Here is a 24,315-nt window from a genome sequence, read left to right on the forward strand (position 1 = left end):
GATACTTAAGAGCTATCATTTACAAGATAGTACTCACACAACAGTTACTAACTAAAATAATTCTCTATAAAAAAAACCAACTGTCCTGCACAATTGGACTTGCATATTCAGGAGAAGGAAAGCCTAACCAAGAAAAGGGACTTGCTACCATAAAGCAGTCTGTTTCATCAGCTGTGAAACCCTCAAAGACAACTGCACTTCATCTCTTCTTCTTGTAACTCTTAGTTCTTTTCTGACTCCCAGCACATAATAAGGGTCTGCCTCTGTGGTCTTTCCTCACTTTGTCCTGACCTACTGAGGTTGTCATCAGGTACTTGGTAAATGACCTAACCAGCTTTTGAAGGATGACTTGCGAGTTGTTTTGCTCTCAATACTGTGTTTCTGCTCGTCATATTTGCTGCAGTGATCACTGTACTTTCAACAGCTTACAGTCAAATTACTTCTATTCCCTTCCAGCCTTCCTTCAACTGGATACTTCTGCTCATGCAAGCACTGCCACTTCCTGGTTCTGTTCAGCAGCCAATGATCCTCTCAGCATCCTCTGAGGACCAGCGCTGACCGCCAAGATTCCCCCAAACTCTTGCTACAATGAAAACAAGCCCAACCACATAAGAAACAGTTTCTCAGAAACTCTCTCAGAAACAGTTATCAGCCCTTTGCTAGTTACAAAACCTCATTGCCAACTACATCTTTTCCCTTTCTCACCCTTGCTACCAATATGAACAACTTCTCATACCAGATCCTTCTCTTTCAAAACAGGTCATCTTCTCTTAAAGGAAAGATTTCTTTCCATATTTTTTTTGCAACTGGAGATTTTTATTTCAAAATATTTGCTCTTCAGAAACTGAGGTTGTTTAGTGTTACTTTTTCATTTTCCTACAATCAATTGCACTCACACTCAAATCTCAAAAGGCACCTTCTATGATATGCCCATCAACAAGCTAATTTGAGCATGAGTGCTTCTTCAACAAATGAGAGTAACTCTTTATGACACGTTATCCATTTAACACCTTTCCTGAGTGATTACAGCACTTTCTTGAGGGATTTCCAGTTACTTTTTCCCAAAAAACTTTGGGCCCCAGACAGAGATTTTTCTAACAGCATCAAATAGCAGATGTCTCTCTGCTTGGACCGACACATGCTCGGTCACTTCAGTGAAACAGTCTGTGGCACATAAGTGATCAGACATCGCTTTTAGAGCGGTTCTAGACACATGATTTCATTTTCCTCGCTGTCCTTTTAAAACTCATCTTTTCCACCGTCATAACTCGCAAATAGTCACTGAGAATAGAAATAGTAGCTTCACAATAATACCAGAACAAATTTGTACAGCATACTTTTCAAACCTCCTTCCCCACCCCAAAACTTCCAGGACCGTAAATTCATAAATTTTAATAGCCTAACCACTCGCCCTGTGACATACTCATTCAATAAACGTTCTCACGGACCAATGCCTTTAGCAACAGCTAATCCCCTCATCCCAGTGAAAAGTAAGCATGAAGCATAATGAAGGGCATGATTTTGGCTGTGAGGTTGTTTGTGTTTTCCCTCCCCCCCCAAATCACCTACATGTTAGAAAGAACTAAAAAAAAACCCTGCCTGGTGCTCAGTAACCCAAGAGGAGTTGGGAGCTTCTCACCCTCCTTCCCTCAAAAGAGTCACATGAAGTCTGAATTTGTTTTGGAATCAACAAAATCCAGGATGCCACTGTTGAAAGTATTGCTGTTGAAGCAAAACCAAAGAAACCCAGTAGCCAGGCCAAAGCGAAGAGAGAACTGAACTGTGCAGACCATGAACTTTCTAGTTTCTTGGTGCTGAGCTACGGGAATGACTGGCATGTTATATATATTTCACGGACAATCAGAAAGGCTATTCCTGTGCACTACCACAGAAGTGCAACAGTTTTACCTTCTTGTCTAAAAGGAATGTCCTGTTATGCCTCTTAAGATCATCAAGCATGTCTTATTCTGCTCTGATGGGAGACCTAAAATGCAAGTCCTAGAAGTAAAATAAACCCAGGTATTTGCATTTTAAGATGCATATTAATCCAGAATAAGGATCATATTATTGGATAAAGTAAGAATGGAATTCAACTCAGAGGATACTAAATTACCCACCTGGGGTTTTCTCTTTAACGCACTTTACCATCTAAATCCTTTATCCCTGGCTCCAAAAATAATTTTTATCCCCTCCTCCAGCTAGTGGCACAGCATGGGGGATCCCCTCAATAAAATGATTGTCTGGAGGATTTAGATGGAAGAAATACAAGAACTCCATCATTAGCAACTGCAAATTGATCCACTGTCTCCAAAAGCGCTGCTCTGTCTTAACTGTCAGTTGCATTTACACCCAAACTCTAACCTACCCCATTTGGAAAAGCCCAGTGACCGCACCATGGCTACAGTCAGGAGGAAGGACCATGGAAAGAGAATTTAATCCGCCAGTCAGCTGTGAAGAACAGACCTTTGGCACTCATGCTTCCTCCCGCAACTCTCCCTGCAGTGTGCACACTCCCACTTATATAGGAGGGAGCCTGTAATACACATTTCAAGCCACTCTGTGTTATTTTCCAGACAGTTTTCTCCACACTAGATCCCTGATGGAAGTCATGCCTGTAAAACAAAGTGACTTATTTGAATCTCTTCCTCCAGGGCTGAGTGAGTAGACAGAACTCATCCACAGGAACAGAATATGATTCCAACACATGTGTGAGAGTCCAGCGTCTGAAGCTGGTTGCGAAGGTAGAGTTATCACTTTGTATAAGAAAAGAACGACATGGCAATTGTGTCAAGCAGAATGGGAAAATCTGAAAATATTGCCAAACCTGCAGGCTAAGGAACTAGAAAAAAAGGGAACATTTCTTCTGCTGTGAGGCACACACTGACTTGTTGTTATGATCTGCTTCTCCCTGGATATTTCCAGAGAATAATAGCTACAGCCACTTAGGGTAAGGGACTGGGGGGAAGGGAATGCCTCTCTGGATGGGGAAGTTCATAAGATCTTTTCCAAATCTCTAGTAATTAACGCCACCTCCTGCCCTAGTAGTTTATAGACATGACTTATTGCTGGACAAAATCTCAGCCAGTGCATCTCCTATCAAGTCCATCAGGATCCTTCCTACCCGCAGCCATCCAGAGTACTTCAAGAAAAGGAAGTTTACTCAGCTGCACAACAAGCAGAGTTTCAGAGTTCTCCTGGAGAACTTGCTCAGGGCATGAAAACTAGGGGAAGACATTATGGAAGCACACTTAACACTCCCATGCTAAAGTACGGCAGCCATGAGACCTCTTTGCATTAGCCACTCACAGCCGTGGCTGGGAGGTCAGTCCCAATTCTGCTCTCCAGGCAGCCCCTCAAGGCTCAGGTCACTGCCTGGACCTTGAATTGACATTGACATCCCACTAACATACCGAGTGATTAGCACCATAGCTGTCAGCAAACCACAGCCAGAGACGCACTGTAGCCCTACTCACCCAGCACCTACCCTCTAAAACTTGTTTCCCTCCCACACATTCCCACCATGCCCACACTAAACTGCTGCCTACCTCCAACTCAACGCTACCTTCCTCCAACTCAACGCTACCTTTAAGGCACCCCCGAACATTTATAAATACTACGTACAGGTGATTCACATGTTAGCATCTGTCCAAATTGGGTAGAAACTCTGAAACAACATTCAAGAGAGGAGCCCACAAAAGCTGTCAACATGCTCATGCATGAGCTTCATAATTAGGCTTCAGAATTAACTGAAAGTAAACATACAAAGGTGAACGCTTGGTCCTGTTGTAAAGATTTGCACCGCTCACTGGAACAAGTCTTTCTGGGACATGGTAAGGAGGACAGATCACCACCACTTCTATCCCATACCAGATTTTTTTACCTCTTTCTCAAAGGGCTGTCAGTGCTCTTGTTATGCAGAAAAGCCTTCTTTAGGGTTCAGTGTGGAATTCTCTCTCACATACCTTTAGACTATTATGGATGCATCGCCACCATTATTACTGCCTGATACGTTACTCTTATGCTTTAGGATATTACAACTCTCAGCCACCTAAAACCTCACTGCATTAATACGTCAGTCAGTGTTTCTGAAGTCCATAAGCCTCCACATGCATCAGCTGGTTCAGACCCTGCTGCACTCAAGTTCAAAGAAGGTTATTTCACTGCAATTGCATAGTGCTCGGGCTCCAGGCTAGTCACACACTACCATTTCAAGCCAGAAACAGTTCAGTAAGCAAAGAGTTACACCTTGTCAATAGCAGATAGGTCCTCCTGGGCTTCTACTTCTCAAAGCAGTAAAAGCAAAGGTAATTATACCTCTGTATTTTTTGTTACAAGGTAGCTCATAAAAGTTTAAACCAATTTATAGCAGTTGGGGGTATACAAAGCAATCCATCCTTCAACTTAGTCACAGCACTGTCCTCAAACTGTCTGCGCTTTAAAGTAATTGTTAGTGAAAGAAGGCAAAGTTTATCAAGATAATTACTTCTCACCTCCACAAACAGGTCCAATATTTGTTTCTTTTGCCTTTTCCTACTACAGGCTTTATTTCCATAGATGGTTTTGAAATTGGCTTTATCTGTTTTGGAACATGGCCTTTGAATAATAAACAATGGTAGCTACTACATGTGGCACCTCTCCTGTTAAAATCATAGCTCTTCAAATGTTTTAGAAAAGTTTTGCTGAGCCATAGGGAGTCCACAGATGGTAGTAAATGGCTTTTAGCCTGCTGACACAAAGATACGAACAAAAAGCAAAGAAAATTAAGACAGAAAGCCACTATGAACTGTATATGATTGGACCAAATGTTTGGGTTTTTTTGATTAATGATTTTCTTCAAGATGCAAAGTTCTGTTGCATGAACAGAGTCTACAAAGCAAGAAGTTCCCATGCTATCAAGAACTTATTTTTATTAAGTGTATTAAGATTTATCACAGACTCTTCTGGGACACCTTTTTTCAGGAAATCCAACTCATACAGTTGTAGATGGCAACATGCCTGTTACAAATGATCGGCATTGCCATAATCAATCCTCTAGAAGGTAAGCTCATGATCAAACAAAGAAAATAAACCAAATAGCTTCAAAGGAAAGCCCTCCTTTATTGAAACAGCAATCTTGCCTCCCTCTGTTCTCTTTCAGTATCACTCCTTCGGCCTTTGAGGAGCGGAAAATCCTTCTGAGAATGGATCTGATCTCCCAGAGTTGCAAAAGCTGAATAAAAGTTGTCCAGAGAGGAAGAAAGGGATTCAGGCCTCAGGATGGCCAAGCCTCATCCTGGTGTGTGTTTTTCCAGCCACTAAGTTGCACTTATGTAGGTAGCTGCAGCTCACACTTCTTCCTACTGTCTTTAAGGACCAGGGAGAGAATTATCTCACCAGAACTTGAAAGCTGCTACTCAGTATTGAGTTTTCTCCAACAGGGCACACAGTACAAACAAGAGACAACACTGTCAAGGTTAAGAAAAACACAAACTAAAATAAAACAACAAACCATATGCACCAAAGTTACCTAAGTTTCTCTCTACTGTTTGCCTTTCCTATTGCACATGCCATCTGTTTTTGATCAAACTGTCTCACATTTCCACTAGATATTCCACTATCATGAAAGGCCCTGTCAGAGTAGAGAGAATCCTCTCAAGAGCTCCAGTAAGTCTGAAATTGTTGCCTACCTCCTTTTGCTAAGCAGTTTTGAAACCAATCCAGAAGCGGGAGAATGCCTCTCCTGCTACTTTTGCATTTTCCTTCACTTTTTTTACTACTTATAGCAAATTGATATATCAGCAGTTTAGCATGATTGCACCTAAACCATTCATTTTATTTTTAGTGACTGAGGATATGGGTAAGGCTTGTATTTCCTTTGTGCTCCTGGACGGCCATTTCAGCATCCTGGGCACAATGTTCCATCATTTTCTTTTCAGACATAGGATCAGGCATTAAGAGCCCATCTCCGCCCCCCCCCCCCCGAATGCTTTCTGTAGCTAAAGCAAACTCATCTCATGCTTTGAGAAACATTTTGCATTAATGCCAGCACTGAGTCTTTTAGATATTCATTAAAATGTACCTCTATTTGCAGACTTGCTATTAGGTGCGAAAAGCTTAAGGCTGCTTGAAGGAGGATACTGAAGGTGAAGTACTTCAATCATTTCTTTAAATTGCTTGTTTTAAACTATGCTGAAGGCCTTGTTAGTGTATAGAAGGCTACAGCTCTCTGATCAAGTTCAAGCCTGCCTTTCAATCACTTAAGGCAGAGCAGATTGATCACCCTCCTTTTGGGGGAATGGAATTCAAAGATAAACAGACTGCTAGTGAAAGAAACTGATGTGGAAGGGCTGTTGTTAGTAGACTTAGAGCAAGGGCTTAAGTAACCACCACTACATTTCAATGACAATGCCACAAAAAGCATCTCACTTGCAGAATCAAATTTAGCATTCTGCTCCTCTCCTTCAAAAGACACATTTAATCTCTGGAAGTCCAAAAGACACAGATTTTCAGCACTTTGAGATGAGCAAGAATCCTGTCTGGCTAATTCTCCATGATGTTTGTTTCATTTTGAAGGAACAATCTTTTAATGACTTAATACCATTCAGTCTCTTCTTTCCTACTATTCCCATTTCATTTCAAGCTGTGACAGCTCTATCTGTGCCCCCGTCCCACCCGCTGCCCCACTCCATGTGCTGTCAAGGCATCTGAATTGAGCCTGGGCCTCAGATCCTGCAAGATTTTAAGCTTAAGGATTTTAGCAGCATCCAGAAAGAGTTGTAATCTGGACTCCTGCAGAACACTCACTATCCCTTCACCTCTTTTTGAGGGCATAGGATCCTTGCTACTGCCAGCTGCCACCAACCTTCCAGCCATGCTGATCTCATCCCCGCATACCACCTCCTAAAGTCTTCCCAATAGCCTGGAAACCTCTCTCAAGCTACACCTCTACAAGCTTTCAAATTTATCTTCCAGAGGACCATGAGAGCTAAAATAAATAAGCAGTTTCTTACAAAGTGTGTGCTACACTTAAAAAAAAACCCATAAAATTCAAACTAGTTGAACAGGCCCCTACAAGAATAACCAGTATCTGCAAAGCAAAATTCATCACTCTGTCTTCCCCATGCTTCATGTCCTCATGTCTGCAGGACCACCCTCTCATTCCTTTACCTCACCATTTCTGCCTAATATTCCTGGCAGTGAATGACTGCTCCTACAGCCCCTCTAGAGAGGCATCTGAAACTAAACTAGACCTAGCATGCTCTCTCAGATGGCCTCCAGGACAACTTCAAAGTTCCATGAGGTGACTTGTTGCTTAACAAGAACTGTATCAGTCTCAAACTGGAGAAAAATTGATTCCCCGCCCTACAGACAGTCTCCTGGTGTAAACTCACCAAAATGGAAACCCATCACGATGGAGCTCTCTTTACTGCTCTCCTTCTACTAAGGTCAAACCCTTACAGACAACAGAGGAACAACTACAATGCAGTGTCCAAGCTGCATACCAGAGCCACAGTGCACAACAAAGGACACAGCACAGCCTGCAGCAAGACCCTTCTTTGCAAGTTTACACAAATGTTTAATAATACATTCCACAGACCTCCTAAATCAAGTATATTCTTATGTCAGTCACCCATTTCCACTATTGATCATCATGACTAATCACAGTAATAAGTTTAAAACAAGAGGAGGAACACCCAAATGCACCTCATGATTAAGGTTTTATCTGCATTTTCAATTTCAGGACTACTCGCATGTCAACCCCGCTCCTGACCCAAACATTCCTTAAGGCCCTGCTGCCTAGCCAGCCACTCCTTACCTTCCTTAATCACACACTTACCAGACTTCCTCCCCATGCCTGACAGCATCTCCACAGTGCTTTTGTTTTCCAACTACCACTTTCAGAAGTGTGGCTCTCAGTTAAATCTTTATTTAATATTAAAGTCATTTTCAAACATTTAATATGAAATTAATTTGAATCCAATTGGGGAAGAATAAGAAGGATAGGCCTGTTTAGTAAAATACTAGTCCAGACAAGCAAAAGACACTGAATAAAGATCTTTAAAAAGATCATCCCAGAAATTCTTCCTTAAACTGAAAAAGAGAAGCACAAGGATAAGAAATATTGTACACTGGACAACCTGTGGTTGGATCACAGGCAAAGGAGATCAGGACCTTGATAACAGCAGTCCAACCCCAAGTGTTTGTTTTCTTTCTGCTGCCATAACACTCCACGAGATAAGTTGCATAGGCAATTTTCCACAGATCTGTTATACAGAAGTGTACACTCTGAGTAATGAACTGACATATCAGAGGTTATTAACATCTCCTGGCAACAAAAACTCTCCTCAGAAATTGAGAAATCCCACAGGGCAAGCCTAGTTAACCAGGAGGGGCATCTCACAGGAAAGCTAAACCCGTGACCAATCTGAAGTACTTATCACAACCACATTCCTGTAAAAAATTCCATAGTACACGATTCCAATACAAGCTGTCACCCAGAAAATGCTGGTAATGATGAAACAAATAGATGAAAGACTACTGGTTAATTGAGTGTTTAAATTGGTCATTCTGCCTCCTGTGACTTACATCAAAGGCCCTCCTTAAAAGTCCAGGAGTTAAACTCATATAGATATTATGTCAGATTGGCTATGTTAGAATATTTATGTTTTAGGCAGTAATGATATGTATTAAAATCTCAGTAGCTACAGGCGATGAATCTGATCTTTACTGCAGCTTCCACAGCAGATTAATTACATGAATTCAGTTAACATACACAAGGTTAAAGCTTCCATTACTCCAAAACACAACCCTGGAAAGTACGTGCAGCCTCTTGATCTCCTCACAGTACTGATATCAGCCCCAAGAGGACAGGACTTCCTAAGAGGACGGGACTGTTGACAGTACTGACCTAAGACACCAACCCGTACAGCCCAGCAGCCAAGAGCCTGCCCAGGTCAGTTCTCTCCCTCTGCAGGATGTGGTACTTTGCTGTTCTCCATGTGGAAGAGGCCAGATGGGTCCCTGCTCCCAAGGGTTAGGAATATGACAGAGGAAAGCTGAGCTACCCCCTGCTCTTTCTTAGTGATTCCAGATCGCAGTCCAGGTGCACTGCTAACAAGGCACAGAGGAGGTTTAGATGCTGTGGGCTGACAGACCTACTCTCCAAGGCTGTTCCCAGTGGGTCTGCTCCGGGTCTCAGCCATAGTTTACTGGTTTTTTGCACCTGCACATCCCTTGATTCTCTACAAGCTAATGAAACCTGCAGAGTGCCTCATTCATCACATACCTTGCATAGTTAAACTTAATAGCAAGTCAGCTTGTTTGAGTGCATTTGGAAAGAAGATAGCTTGGCAGAGTCTCGTCTCATGGGCTATTTCCCAGATTCCCCAAACCAGGGGGAAGGGGAGGAACACTGCTTATCTTCTTTCTCCCAGTTCTCCAAATGCAAAAGTGTCTTTCTGGTGTCCCCTTAAGAAGACTGAATCCACCAGCACTTTTCACTGTTGCTTCTGCACAGCCACTAACCGGCCCAGGGAATATTTCTTCTACAACCACAACTGTTACCTTCAGCCATTTTCCAAGGAAAGAAAGAAAGAGCTCACCTTCCTTGCACAAGGGATGGACGTGTCATTTTAAGAATTCATACTCAATTGTCATGTCAGCAACAACTCAAAGCAGAAGCTTTCATCAGTTAACGTGGTAAAAAAAAAAAAAAAGATTTGTTTGTGGAAAGATTTCTCTTTCCATAGAGTAAAGACAGACTCTCTCACTCCACCTTCAACAAATTACAAATCGGCATGCCACTCTTGAAAGCGCTGTACGAATCCAACTGTTCCCACAAAACAACCCCAGAACATCTGCATCTTTGTAGTACTGAAGTAATGAGTTTGACACACTCAGCTGAGTCTGCCACACTGAACAAGCTTCCTCTCCATCAACACTGCAAGCTGCTGTTTTGCAGATCAGAACTTCCCCAGATAAGGCAGCTCCTTCCTGGAAATGGAAGACAGAGCTGCTCTATCTCAGGAAAGGGAAGATAAAAGGTCACTCTTCACTAAGTGACAAAGTTCTCACCTTGAAAGCTTTGCCCCTTGATTGGCATGAAACAACCAAGGTCACGGAACTTTTAATCAGACGCCTGCATAATTACTAAATCGTTATTAATTGTATCAGAGAGCCAAGACCTCAGAGGAAAGGCAAAGCAAACAAAGAGCCCAATGAAGCCTCCTCTGTTGTTCGAAAAAATTGGTAATTAAAAGTCATGAGTGCACCAAAGTGCGAGGGAACGGCATCACAGTCACTGTTCAGGACTCAGGAGTGACTTGCATACAAAACAGCAGGCTTGTCTCCCCAGGGAAATTACAGGCTACTGTGTTACAAAGCAGTGAGTAGGAGAAAAAAAAGAAAAAAGAAAAAAGCAGATGGAGAAAGAACCACTTCAGTTATATCAATAGCTTTATTTGCCCCACACAGAGGGAATGCACTGCCAACCACTCCCAGGCTTGAAAGGTGCCTTCCACATGTTTCTGGCAGCTCTAAAAAGCCTTCTCCCAGCCTTATAGCATGAAGGGTTCCCATAATGAGAAGTGCATAGAAGAATGAGACCTTATGTTCAACCTAATCTAGCCTACGCACTCTCCCACTCCCTTGCCCAAACAAAGACTATTCCAATGAAGCGCCTTTATTTGCCTCAATGACCTGAGCTCAGCCTTAGTGACTACCCTTTCCTCAGAGGCTGCTCTTCAAAGTATCATTATCAAAAAATCACGTAACTTCAATCTGCCCTTAAAAAAAAACAAAACAAACAAAACCAAAACCTCATAAGAAGAAAGAATGCCAGGGTCCTGCTCACACCATAATAAATCATACTAGGTAATCATGATCTCCACTGAAATCAAAGCAAGTACTTTTGCTAATCAGGATATGAGAAGATAATGTTGATCTGTTTCTACACCATTGATATGATATGCCATCTCAGGGCACTGAGATAACAAACATGGCATCAGACGAAAAAAGGCACCACGCCATCTACCAGCATTTGTAGGCAAACACAAGAATCTCTCTGATCTGATATACACGTAGTCTTATATATCCAATCCTAAAAATGACCATATGCAAGAGGTGACAAGTCTGGGCCAAATCCTTGAAAAGATCAGTTTAGATGGATTATGAGGCTGAGGTGAGAATAACAGACCCTCTCAAACCCTCTCATGCGCTCAGCCCTCCCAACATACATAAAGAGAAGTGCAAAACACCAGAAGCCCAAAGAGAACAGTTTGTAGGTCCCAGAGATCAGAACAAAGAGACATTTTCTATTCCACTGCTCCAAGTACAATGACTCAAAAAGATGTGTCTTCTAGATACTCTGAGTAAGAAAGTCTCCCATTCAAAATATGAGCAAGAAGGAATAAAGGATAACTGCAGCAGAAGCAGTAATGCAATTTGTGGGAGTCTGCCACTGAATAAAAAAATTAATAACAAACAACCTCTGGCGAACTGCAGCCATTTCATTATGCTTAACTGTGACAGACCCGAATCCAATAAACTTTTACTGAAGTGCATCTGGTCCTTCTTTATCCCTTTTCTGAAGTTTCATTGCTTACCAATGCAATGCCCTTTCACTGATGCAATCTTATCACAGCACTTTGTTTCCTATTGCTACATGCTAAGCCCCCAACCCCCATGTGACAGCACCGTACCTGTTGAAGATATCGCCTGACACCTTTTGCAGATACTGAAGGGCATCTGCCACCTGCTGAACAGCCTCCTCCCTGCGCAAGTCCGGTTGGATCAGGGGAACTGAGTATGTCTGCCCTTCCAAAAAGTGCTTCTGGGCTACTGTAGCCATTGTGCCTAAAGGAAAGAACAAATAGGTCATTACAGTAAACACACTTCCATTTTATCACAGCTTTTATTCAGAGACTTCCACTCTCTGCTCCCCTAGTTATTTTAGGAAAGCATTTACAACAGAATCGGTGAGCTGAGGAGAACGACACAAGTAATACGGTTGACATACCGTATTTTTAATAAAATCCAAGGCATGTACAGTGAGGTGGGAGCCTCTTGCTCATCTGAATGCTTTTGGGAACAATAATTTTATTTTTAGCATGATAACTTAACAAATCTCTGCTCAGTACTGTGCTGAAAACAAAGACCACACTTTGGAGCAAAGTCAGTTCAGGGTGGCGATAAGACTCGTCACAAATCACCCTGTCCCCTCCTCCCATCCTCTTATTCCAGATGGTCATATTTCAGGTCATTCAACCCTATTAGCAAAATGCAGTATTTCACCTTACACTTCTGCTCCAAGAAACACAACCATCACTCCCTTCCAAGAACAGCAGCTATGAAATTTACAGGGCATGCATGTGCACACACGCCTTTGCTCCAAGTAGGTTAATGAGAGTTCTTCCATTCTGAGATTCCCAGGAGCTGCTCATTGCTTCTGGTGACTGGATTTTTCCTTAGTAACTATCTTGAAAAAAGCCTCCTTATTTTAGGATCCTTTCATGTACAAAACCTAAGACTGAAGTCTTTCAGTCGCGTTCAACACATGCACCAGAGCAGTATGCATGCTCCTGGATGCAACTGGGCCAATACCACCGCGCTACAGTTCAGCCAGAAAAAGGCTATGCGTCAGCCATGTTTCCATCCTGCCAGCCTTGCTCACCTCTCCCCTCAGCAATTCCCAAAGAGCCCACCTCCCATGTTTTTGCTCATAAAAGTAATAAAAAAGTTCCCAGAACACAGAGGAGGGTCTAGAGAAGAAATGCATTTCTCTGAGCACATTAGAAATTGTAAATTCACAAATACATTACTGTTAGGACAGCCTGATTAATGAACAGAGTGTCCATTTCTAGTGTCCATTTTCTAGCCCAAACTCTGCAACTAGGGCTACACAACTCCCTTCAAACTCATTTTCTCTGTGTGTCTTGCTCTTTCAGACTGTAAAAAAAAAAAAAAAAAAACCAAAAAAAAACCAAAACAAACAACAGTCTACAGCTGCTCATTACAGGGTTTCATCATGCAGAGTGCTGTATATTCATATAAGAAAATAGTCATTAAGCTGAAAAGAAGCAAAACAAAAGAGGATCAAAAAGTAAGTTATCAGAAACAGACAGAGATATCTCAGGACATACGATGTTCTGTCCACGGCACTTAGAGGTCTGCAGGAGCTAGTTCAGGGAGCACTGTGGTGTGTAAACTGTATTCCAGCCTGTACAGCAGAGCAAGCTGAGAAAAACATAGAAACACAGCCCATATTGGAGAAACTCACACAACAAGACCCTGAAGAGATAGTTACAGCATAAACCAACTGTTTAATAGGTGAAAATTAGAGAAGTCGTCACACATTCTTTAAATTTTTGCTTGAAAATCTTGCTTCACAAAATGAGAAGGTATCAGATTAGACTTGCCTGCAGCTATTCCTGTACATTTAAGAAACATTATCCACCCTCTCCAAATTTGTCCTTTCTGATCCTACCACAGCAGGTTAGGAAAGACTTTCTGTAAATGTGATGTGGCTGTTGTTTTGGGGTGTGGGGTTTTGGAGGGCTGGGGTTGGTTTGGGTTGGTTTTTTTTGGGGTGTGCATTTAATAATCAATCATATGAGAGGTAAAAGAAGGAGGAAACCTAGGAGCCTTTCCACAGACAACGAATTTGCAAAATCAAGCCCAGCCATCAGAAGAGCTGGCTCTGCTGCAGGAAGCCTAGATCTACTCTGTTTCACTTCATGCATCACTGCCAGGCAGACTTTGTATCCACACTCTTTAGCAGCAATGTTTGCACACTGATTAGTCTTCTTGACTGGGCCTATTCAGCAGGCAGGAAATTATTATTTAGAGTTGTAAAGCATACAAGCTAATCTGAGAGCAGTATAGCTAATTTTGAGATGGCATTTTTTGATCTGCTGACCACAAGCAAGCGGGAACCCTTTTGCTTTCAAATCTACTATTTGACTGGCAATGCGGAACAAAGCGACCAAATAACACAGCAAGTGCACGGTTATGAAGTACTTTGGCTCAGCAGCAAAACAAGTTTATGATCCTCCCTGCCACCGGTCACAACTCTTCTGTTGCATCAATGCTGCTGATGTTTGGGATGGCTATTTTTAACTCTTATCAGTTCAATGACCCAGTTTACTGCAGCCAGATAAACAGCTGTAATTACCCAGTCATGAAACAGCAGGAAGCAGGGGCAAGAAGGGGACTTCTTAAACTTGCTTCACTATCAAAACCATTACCGTGTAATGGTAATCCTGCCCCCCAGGATGAGAGGGCCAAGCTTTTCACCTCATGAGGCCAGATGAGGTTATACAGCCCCAGTACGATTTCCCAGACTCTTACCAAGCCTAATTCTTAGTGACCTTTCTAAAGCCAAGCTCGGTTCAGCTGCTGACTGACAGATGCTCACACTCAGGAGCAGCACTCCTCTAGCTACTAACAAACCGTTTCTTTCGTCGCACTCAGAAGCTGCAGACTGTTCTTCAGGCCCTGCTGTTCCCTTGCAAAGGGAGGAGCACACAGGAGTGGAGCAAAGCAGGAAAAGCCCCAGGTCCTCCTGCTTGCACTGTCACAGTTCACCTGTCAGAAAACTTCAGTTTCGCAGTTTCTCAATGCAGCCTCTCCCACGAGCTCCAGATCCCACCTTTCCTAAAAAAACCCCACCAACCACATTAGAGAAATGTGGTAGACTCTGTGGGAACTGCTATTGGAGACAGATACAAGAGACAATTCTTTCTGTGCAAGGTAACAAATCTGAGATTTATAGCAAGAAACAGGAAAAACAGCAGCAGCCTTTTAAATTACTAGACTCAGGCAAAATCCCATGCTACAGCTGCTATTTATTATCTCTTGTGACCAAACTACCTGGAGAAACAAGCTAGTTTTACAAACACTTTGAGTAAAGGCCTAACCGTATGCTTAGAGTAAAAGCAGAATTGCTTCCCATAACAGACAGTAACTGCAGGACCAAGGAAGATTTTAATTAGGAAAATTCAAAATATTCCCAACTAAAGTCAGGAAGGAAAGCAAACACTGAATGTCACTCAACAAGACTGACTCTTCCTTAATCTCAACCTCCAGTGCACTGAGAAGGAAGCAGCACATTTCCTTGACATCTTGCCATGATCCATTATTAGGCAATACATAAAAACAGAGTGCTGAAGATTAGAAATATCTCAGCTCTCCCACCCTGTCCAATGCATGCCAAGCCCTCATGTAACATGTGCGCCAAAAGTACAAACAAACTGTTCCTATCTTACACATGGAAGCGACTTCCACAAAGCAACCAACTGGTTCCAGTATCACAGTACCTGAAAGAGGGAGCTGGCATGTTTCAGCAGAAAGCACAGCATCCTGGCATTAGATGGCCAACATGGAATAATCAGATGCTACAGTGAGAAACGGGCATATAAAACTCAAAGCAAGCATGATGCAGATGTCAGATCACCCAAGAGATTTAATCATTAGTGGTGTGACCACCTATGGGTGACACAAGGCAGAAGAAACAGCAACACAGCTCTTTTTTTTGTGATCAAAGAGGCTCTGGAAAAGAGTTGCAGCATCTAAGGGCTCCAGCCACTCTTTACTCAATATTTTTTTATGTGTCAACTTTCATGATCAAGACAAATGTGCTCTACTGTTATATAATAACATCATTTGCCTTATTAAATTGCAAACAAAGAGGAAAAGGCTGTTTTCTCACTGCACCACCTGCTTATGAGTGCTATAACCTGATTTGGAAGTTTTAACTAGAGCTAGCAACTGCTCAGATCCGCACTTTTGCCTTAAGCTGCCTATGCCTTTAGACTCAAGCAAGCTGGTACAAAGCTCGTCAGGGCTGGTGGCTATCCCTCTGCACCCGAAGCTGCTCTCTCCCTCTCAGTTCCAACATCACACCAGCAAAAACTGAGCAATACAGCAGCAGTGGGAAATGCAACATCAGCCCCCACCAGACTGTCTCACCTTTCCCAAAGACTTAACACCAGGATAGGCACAGACTGAGCACTCCAGGATATTCAAGTATCTGGAACCAACAACTGGTCGTACTGCTTAATCATCCCAGGGAAGTCTAATACTCTGATGGCTACATAGGGATTTGCAGCTCTGAACCCAGAAAAGGAAGTATACAATTCACTGCTCTGGATAGGTAGAGAAACAAACACTCCACCTACTTTGCTCACCCCTTGAGTAACTTCCCCCTGGACCCAAGAATAAAACTCCTTATGTCAAGGCTAAGCCCAAGAGAACTTGTCATGGAGCAAACAGAGACTGTAAAAGCAGCAACACTCCTCTAAGTTCTTTAGAAAATATTGCTCCATGGAGGACCGATCACCAAGATCATTATCTATGAACAAAAGAAACCCCATAACCTTAAAATATCTTAATTTTTCAAGGGAACATAAACAAAGGCAATATTAAGAAAATAATTTGGCTGCCCTCAACACAGGCAGAGACTGTAAAGCTATATACAAGCACTTACCAGATGCATGTTTTGCTATGAAAATAAAGGGAGAATAAAGCAAGCCTCCAACAATACTTGCTTTCTTTACATGCTTCAAGGGATTAAGAATAGGGGGCTCAGGGGAGAAGAGGGCTTAAATACTGCAAAAAAAGTCAGCGTGTATTCTTCAAATATACAGGGGCTGCTTCAGCAATTACTTGCTGCTACTGTTTCTGCACTGGAAAGGCAGAATGAACTAAAGGCCTTTAATTCCCACATGCAGTAACATCTCCAAGAAGAAGTGACAGGCTATCTCTAGCCCCATGTCTCCCCTTTGTAGGACCCCAATAAAAGATCAATGCCTTGTAGCCACCTGCAAGGACGCAGAGACCAGCAATACACAATAAAACCCAAGTCTGCATATCCCTCACCACTTACCGCTACACCACTACCACCAGGATGGTTTCACAGTGGGAACAGATGAAGTCACAAATGAACTACACGTTAAGATTAAACACACTTACAAGATGGATTAGAGCCAGGCTTTGGGCACAGTTTATCACAAAGTGCTGTCTTCTCTGATAGGAAAGTCACACCCATAACTTGGTTAACAGTGAGAAGCCACCCCAAATTCCTCACTGACAGTAATTTCTTACACATAATACTTTCCATCATGTTTACCTAGGGACAAATGTTGTCCCATCCTGGATGACAATAACAAATTGACAGGCTTACTGTCACTTTCCTCTGCTCTAATCTAGCGTACTACATCAGCACACTGCTCGCAATGCCCAAATGTGGCTTTTACAGCTCACATAGCTCCCAGCTGCTACAATGTCTGCTGTATGCCTCATCACAAACTTTTACTAGTGTACACTTAACTACAGTACTCTGTAGTACTGTACCAAATATACTACTACATCACCCTTATTCTCTACTTTCTGCACAGGCTTCCCACAGAATTTCAAAGCATGATCAAATCTGCTGGCATATTCAAGTCCTACCTTGGTTGTACCAGAAGCTTGCCTAGAGGCCATTCCAATAAAATATCATAATGAACTCTGCCAAGAAAAAAATAATAAAAAAACACAAACATAATTGTATCACCTTGACCTCCACAGAGTTTACCAGAGTTGACCTCCTGTGAGTTTACCAGCTGCAAGGCCAGGGAACTGTATTTGAAAAGAGACTTAAAATGCTAGAAAAGCAAAACACGTCCTTGCGTATGCTCCTCCTGTTCAGGGACAGGATAAGGCAGTGGGTGCACCTGCACTCATACTGATGTAGACAAGCAACTGAAATGAAAGCTAGAGGTTGCTCACACACCGGTGGCAAACGCAGCACAAGAGCCTAGATCTAAGTCCTATTTTATCGGGCAGCAAACAATTATTCTGCCCTGTGCTGACATTCACTGGAGGGGTTGAAATTTCGTCCTCCAGCAGAGCACACAATAGGTAACTATCCTGGGTAGGAGAGCAGGATGTATTTCCAGCAGTGAGATGAGAGGTTCACCGCAGTCCCTGTGCTAAGCCAACTTTACCTTTTTGAAGGAGGGGAGGGGGTGGGGGGGAAGGGAGGAGGAGAGAAGCACTTTGATAAGTTAAGAGGATGAAAAGTCTATTTATATTTTTTAATTAACCATGTTCTACAGTGTTATTAAGCAGCAATCAAAGATGCAGATGGTACTGATTTGATTGGCAAGAGGTGCACTGTGCTGAATATTAAGGAACTCTGCCCCTATAAATAGGTCTAATCACCATCTGAAGGCTGGAAGGCAGTGATGAAAGAAAGCATTAATAAGACCATAATTAGGACCCGTAGCAGGCTGTACTCCACCAGGGTGCTCATGTTACTAGACATCTCTTATAGTTGCATCCTCAAACTCTGTTGTAGACGTTACCACTTTGGGCCTCAAGACCTATAGTAGCTATTTTAGACAAAACTATGTAAGAGTGGGGTTTCTCCATCTTTGGAGGGCCTGGCATCAGTTAAGATTTTACTTCCTAGCACCATTTCTGGAGCAAGAGAGCTCTCCGTTCCAGCTGTCCCAACCTGCCCACTTTCAATGAGCGAATTAAACTGGGCAACTGGAGCTCCCCAGGCACAGAGATGGGCAAGGGGTGCAGAAAAAGCACGAAGCTTTAGAAGCTATCATTCTCGCTTCCCCTCAGAGCAGCAGGAGCACATCATGGCCAGATCTACATCAAAGTTAACCTAGACACAGCTGTAAAAGCCATTTCTGCTCCTCTGCTACAGCTTTAGAGAGACACTTAATCTCATCAACCTCATACTTTCAGCCTGTCCTTACAGTATAGCATAATCTCAGAAGAACAACATAAAAAAAGTAAAAAACGAATCCTACAAGGCATCTCCAGATACGTGGGGATAGTTCCAGAAGTCACTCATTGATATGGGACTGCCTGAACAGCCAAGATTTTTTCAAATGGAGTCAGCCTCCCATATCACACCACGGCCCTGCAGAAACTGCAGAGCACTGAGGAGCGTGACCTGACACGCAGCAGGACTCAGGGGCTCGCGCTGCATTTCACACACTGCATATCCTGGCCTCGTGGGGCAATATTCTGCTTGGAAATGGCAGGAGTGGATTACATCACTGAAGCAGTCTCACCTCATCTGTCCTAGCAGCAGCTGTGGGAAAAGGAAAAGCTTTTTCTGCCGCACCGGTAAGCTCATGTTACGAGACATTTAAAGATAGATCAGGTAAAATGAAATTATAGCAACTCTCCAGAAGACAGAATGCTACTACATTAAATTATTTTTTTAAGGAGAATCTGAAAGGTAGAGACTTAAAAGAATTTAGAAGTTCACTTCGACCCTCTCAGCTCCACAAGCTAAGATGGCCTCTAAGTCAGTACTGTCTTGCAGAGCTTTGCGAAGCACAGACAGCAGCCCTCACTGCCATGAGGCACGCAGCTGATGGCTGCATCACCTTGCTGAGAAAGCTAAGCACAGGCTGAAACTGCTTTCCTTCAGCTAGATACATAAAGCTCATTTTATGGGCAGATGTTGATATCTAAAGTTAATCAGATAACCCACTCTGCAACTGTCACCTTCAGCTTTCATCATTAATGGAGACAATTAGGCGCTCTAATGAACAATTGATCTGATTCTAAGGCAGCCATTTAAAACTGACCAAAAGCACTATGCTAATTGCCTGCTCTCCCTTCCTCTCATTATTTGTAATAAAAGAAGCCTAAGCAAACATCTTAGCTACACCTACAATACACACATCAAAAGTAATGCTGAGAATCCCAGCCCAAACATCCAGACACTGCTCTTCATTTGATTTCCTAAGTGGAGGTGCTTTGGTTTTGTGCGGCTGAAGTATACAGAAGCCACAGGCTATGCCAAAAGTCCCTCGCAGTGCCATTTCACTGCAGTAAGTTCTCTTAAATGCTGAAGTATTTCAAAAGCAGGCGAGCTGAAATGCTGATGTAGAGCTTCCTCCAGAACATTTGGTTCAGAAAAATAAGGAGCTGCTATCAGACCACAGCAACAAATACATACTTGCAAAACCATAGCACTATCCTAAAAAAATATATTAAAATATCCAGTTAATTTTTTCCTCTAATTTTCTGATGCAAAAAATCAGCTTCAGTCTCATGCAGAATGACCTTAGCTGCAAATCTAACCATTGCCACATCTCGCTGCCCCAGACCCACACTAGCAATGTCCTATTTTTCACCTCCAGATTCAGTACCCTGTGCTCCAAAGTTCTGGAGTTTTACGGCACCCATGCCCTACATGCACTATGTTACAACAGAACCTGAGATGTTTAATGAAGGCAACAACTGAAGCAACCAAACCAGTTCCTGTCTGTTTTACACAATCAAAAGCAAAGGGCATGCTTGCTTTTCTGCAAGATGACAGGAGAGGAACTCACTCACTATAAGCAAGTGTCTTCAAGTCTGTTCCCATTTGCTAGAAGGAACATCCCTACAGGGTGGCCTGGATGACAGGAGCTGACAAAAAGCTGGGTCAAAAGAATGACACCTCAGAAATCAATAACCCACTAAACAAGCTGCTGGATGGACTATTTTCTGGCAAAGGTTATCTTGTGAAGGAGTCTAAGCAGAGTTGATTAGCTACAGAAATTGCTTTTTGAGTGATAAAAGTGATTCCCTTCAAGCTCAAACACCACAGCCACAGGAAACATTGCAATTTCAAACATAATCCTCCTCTTCCTCTACACATTATCTTTAATCAAAAAAAAAAAAAAAAAACAAAAAAAAAACAACCTGCCTTGCTTTTAGGCTTATCTCAGTACTATTTTTCCCGAGCCTTCAATTTCTACCCTTCTCTTTTACTGCTCAGGCCAAGTGTGCAGTGACTGCAGTTACCTGGTATTACCAGAACCCAGACTACAGAGTAGTTCCAAAGATTATCTGCTTTCAGTTTTCTTGCCAATGAACTCCTGAATTGAGAGATGAGAACAGCACTTTTTATCTGAAGGAATGAAGATTAAAAACTCAGCTTAAATATCCAGAGTGATAGAAGAAGGGTAGATGCTAAGACTAACAGCCTGTGCTGCTCTGGGAGTGCCTCAGGCATTTTTCTGCCCACAGGCTCTCTGGAAGTGTGGCTACTTCCCCCCAGCCAAAGCATCCCAGGAATACAGAGGCATACCAGGCAGCCTTTACATCCCAGCTTTGCTACTAAGAAAAGACAAACATAATTAAATACCAGAAGAACCTATCAGCCCTTCGCTAACTCTCCTAAAAGAAAGTCTAAGCGAGGGATAGTTGACTAGAGCACCTCCGACTCCCCAGAAAACCAAGACACAGAATGCCTCTCCAAGGACGTGCCAAAATCACTTTGCTTCCAGCCCTTGCCTCTAGCAAGAGCAGCACTATCCGCTCCACTTCCTTTCACTGCTCAAGGAAGGCTCTGTCTTTCAGAGAACTGGCAAGAAATAGGGACAGTTTTAGCTTCTACTTCATCTACTCCAGGATAGGTCAACCCGGTCTGCAAATCACTGCCAGCAATCCCCGCTGTGCAACCTAAATGAAATAAATAGGTCATCTCAAGCAAGCTCCTAGCTGACATTTGCCTGAATCACATGAAATGCCACAACCACAGCTGGCACCATCCCACACTCCTTGTTGGAAGCTGCACTGTAGAAGCGAGCGGAGTCAAGAATTAGTCTACTCGCCCCAGGTACAAAAAGCCTCCTTTTTTGAGAGGCCTTTGGGAAAATCCAGGTGCTGTCCAACCACTCAACACTTGAGCCACATCACTTAAAAAAAAAAAAACAAAAAACAAAAAGAGAAGAAGAAGAAGAGGGAAAAACCTCACCAGAATAGGACTTCTGTTGATTACTAAAATAAATAGTAACAATGGTCATCACAGCTGGATGTAGATTCACAATGTTCACTAAGTCCATCAGCAGCCTTTCTTCATGTGTACAGCTAGGTCTAGTAGCCCTGTTGTCTTTTGAGCGTTGGCTGACTCATTCTTTATTTTGAATGTAGAAAAATAAATAATACAATAAGTGCAATTATCACAACAGCACTTGGGTTCACTTGCAAACATTGACAACGTGTTTTCATTTGACAAATCATTACAACATCACAGCTACCAGCTTGGGAGTGAGGAACATGTCCTTGTGCAACTTGAAGGCAATCCATATTAAAACTGATTTGCCAGTACTCCAGGTAGCAAATGGTGCTGATGCACTTATGGACTAGAAGTTAAGTTTTTTTTATAATCTGTGGTGCTCTTTGAATTAGCTAACTGTTAATAGCAACCAGTCGTTCCTTGGAATAGTACAAACCCCCCAGAATCCTATTACAAGTCATTTGCCAACTTTCTGAGTAAAAATCACGTAACGCACATCCCAGAGTCCTCTGACCCTCTGTCTTGGACACGTCTTTCTCTTTTTTGTGACTCCCTTCAGGCTGCAGCACCATGTCAGTCACGACAGGGTACCTAACCCACATGGAGAGAGGGCATCGCCCTTCCCACTCCCCAAAGCGCAATGTTGAGTCCAACTGTCCCACATTTCATTGCCAAGTTCCAATTTCCACACTCCACACCTGCCTGGCAGCTTTTCCAACCTATTTCATGGCTCAGCACTGAGGCACCGTGTGAGAAGAGAATAAAAAAGGTTTTCTAAACCCGTTATCCCACCCAAACAGGTGCTGTACAACTCCCATTCCACATTACCGAGCTCTTCTTCCGAAGACCCGGCCGAGCCCCCGAAGGGCAGAGCCCGTAGCCACCACCAGCAGCGTCCCACCGGCGGGTGACAGGCCGCCCACCCCGCAGCAGCCCCTCACGGCCGCCTACGGGGCCCCGCCGGCGCCTCCCGCCCCGCTCAGGCCCAACGGGACAGAGGGAGGGAGGGAGGGAAGGAAGGAAGGACCCCCCCGGTCCCGAGCTCCGGCCCCTCGCCGCCGAGCCCATCCGAAGCCGTTCTCGGCGCCCTCCGCCAGCCGCGGGCCACCCCGTCGCCGCGGGCCCGGCCAGGCCGCCCCGAGCCCGCCCCAGCCGCCGGGCACAGAACGGCGGGGGAAGGGGGCGGGGCCAGGCCCAGCCCGGCGCGCGCTCCCTGCCGCGCCGCGCGCCCCTCACCTGCCACCAGCCAGACACGCCCCGCCGCCCAAGCAGGAAGCGGCGCGGGGCGCCGCTTCCGCCCCCTGTCATCCGTCACTTCCGCCCGGTTCGGGCGCCCCGGGCGTCTCGCTTCACGCCCCTGGGCCGGGCCGAGGGTGGGGCCGCGCATGCGCGCGGCTGAGGGTGGGGCGCGGAGCGCGAGGCCGACTCCAGCGGCGGGGGGCGTCCGCCATGTTGCGGGACGGTAGCTGCCCGCGCCGGTCGCCATTTCCGGGGGCTGCTGGGCCGGGCGCTGTCTCCTCTGCCCCGCCTCAACCCCTCCTCGGCACCGCCACCATCCCCTGTGCCCCGGCTGCCGTGCTGGCCTGGTCCCTGTGTGGCCTTTGGAGGCCCAGGTGGTGGGCAATGGAAGCGGGCGGCCTGCCCTGCCTGCCCTGCTGTCCCAAAGCTGGGCGTTCTGCCTGCTGTGTGAAGAGCCGATCTACACACAAAGTGGAGATACGTGTTAGTTTTGTGTCTGTGCAGGGATGGGTGCTAGGTGGGAGCTCCACAAAGCTAGGGCACCTTGGCTTATGAACTGCAAGCTTTTACGTTTTACGAAAAGCAACTAATTGACATACTAATCATTGGTGGCTTGTGATTTCACAATAAGCTCCTCTTAGCTACTTGTGTTCTCACTTCAAATTAAAGATACAGTCCATTCCTGTGTATAGTACCTATCTATCTATCTAGTATATTTGCCAGGGGAGTTTTAGATTCGACATTAGGAAAAACCTGTTCACTGAAAGGGTTATCAAGCATTGGAACAGGCTGCCCAGGAAGAGGTGGAATTGCCATCTGTCGTGGGCGGAGTGATTAACTTCACTTGTAAGAGAGAAGCAGTGAAATGTTTATTAACATAAAACAGTGATTTAACAAAGTTAGTAGTGAATGCGACAGTGTTTTACGAGATTCGATGCCAGGGTACACCTGATTATTTACCGCATAGAGGCCAGGGTCAGACCAGCTGTCAGGGAGACCCTCCCGTTGAGTCACGAGGTTCGGAAAGGACCCCCTGGCTGTCTAAACTCCTTCTCAGAGAGGAGTCTGGGTGCGGCTGGATCCAGTCCTAGTCCCAGACTTGGTCAATGGTTTATGTCTAAAGGATTATATATGCGCAATCAATCCTTGTATCACTTAGCTAAGATTTCAAAGTTTATCATGCTATTAGTCACTTACTGAGAATCTGTTGCGGCGAGGAATCTCTCAACCTCGAGGAGAAGAACCTTAAGCGAGCGTCCCCACTCAAGGGGAGGTCCTGTCGTGCAGCCTGCTGC

General features: G+C 44.0%; 1 protein-coding gene across 3 annotated transcripts in view; it reads right to left on the minus strand.

Annotated features, from left to right (window-relative positions):
• Window positions 1-23,107, minus strand: part of WASHC1 (WASH complex subunit 1) — a 45,501-nt gene extending 22,394 nt beyond the window's left edge. The window contains exons 1-2 of one of the 3 annotated variants that reach the window (XM_074583576.1): window positions 23,018-23,107; window positions 11,679-11,832 (exon numbers count right to left, since the gene is read on the minus strand). In XM_074583576.1, coding sequence (XP_074439677.1) covers window positions 11,679-11,827 — 149 coding nt within the window. In that variant the 5' untranslated portion in view covers window positions 11,828-11,832; window positions 23,018-23,107. Of the gene's footprint in view, window positions 1-11,678; window positions 11,858-22,609; window positions 22,913-23,017 lie in introns of those variants that run through there. The other 2 variants (XM_074583583.1, XM_074583567.1) reach the window with 2 other exon arrangements.
• Window positions 23,108-24,315: the final 1,208 nt, after the last annotated feature.

The sequence above is a fragment of the Larus michahellis genome, chromosome 1, assembly GCF_964199755.1.
Source record: "Larus michahellis chromosome 1, bLarMic1.1, whole genome shotgun sequence".
In the NCBI taxonomy this organism is placed as follows: Eukaryota; Metazoa; Chordata; class Aves; order Charadriiformes; family Laridae; genus Larus; species Larus michahellis.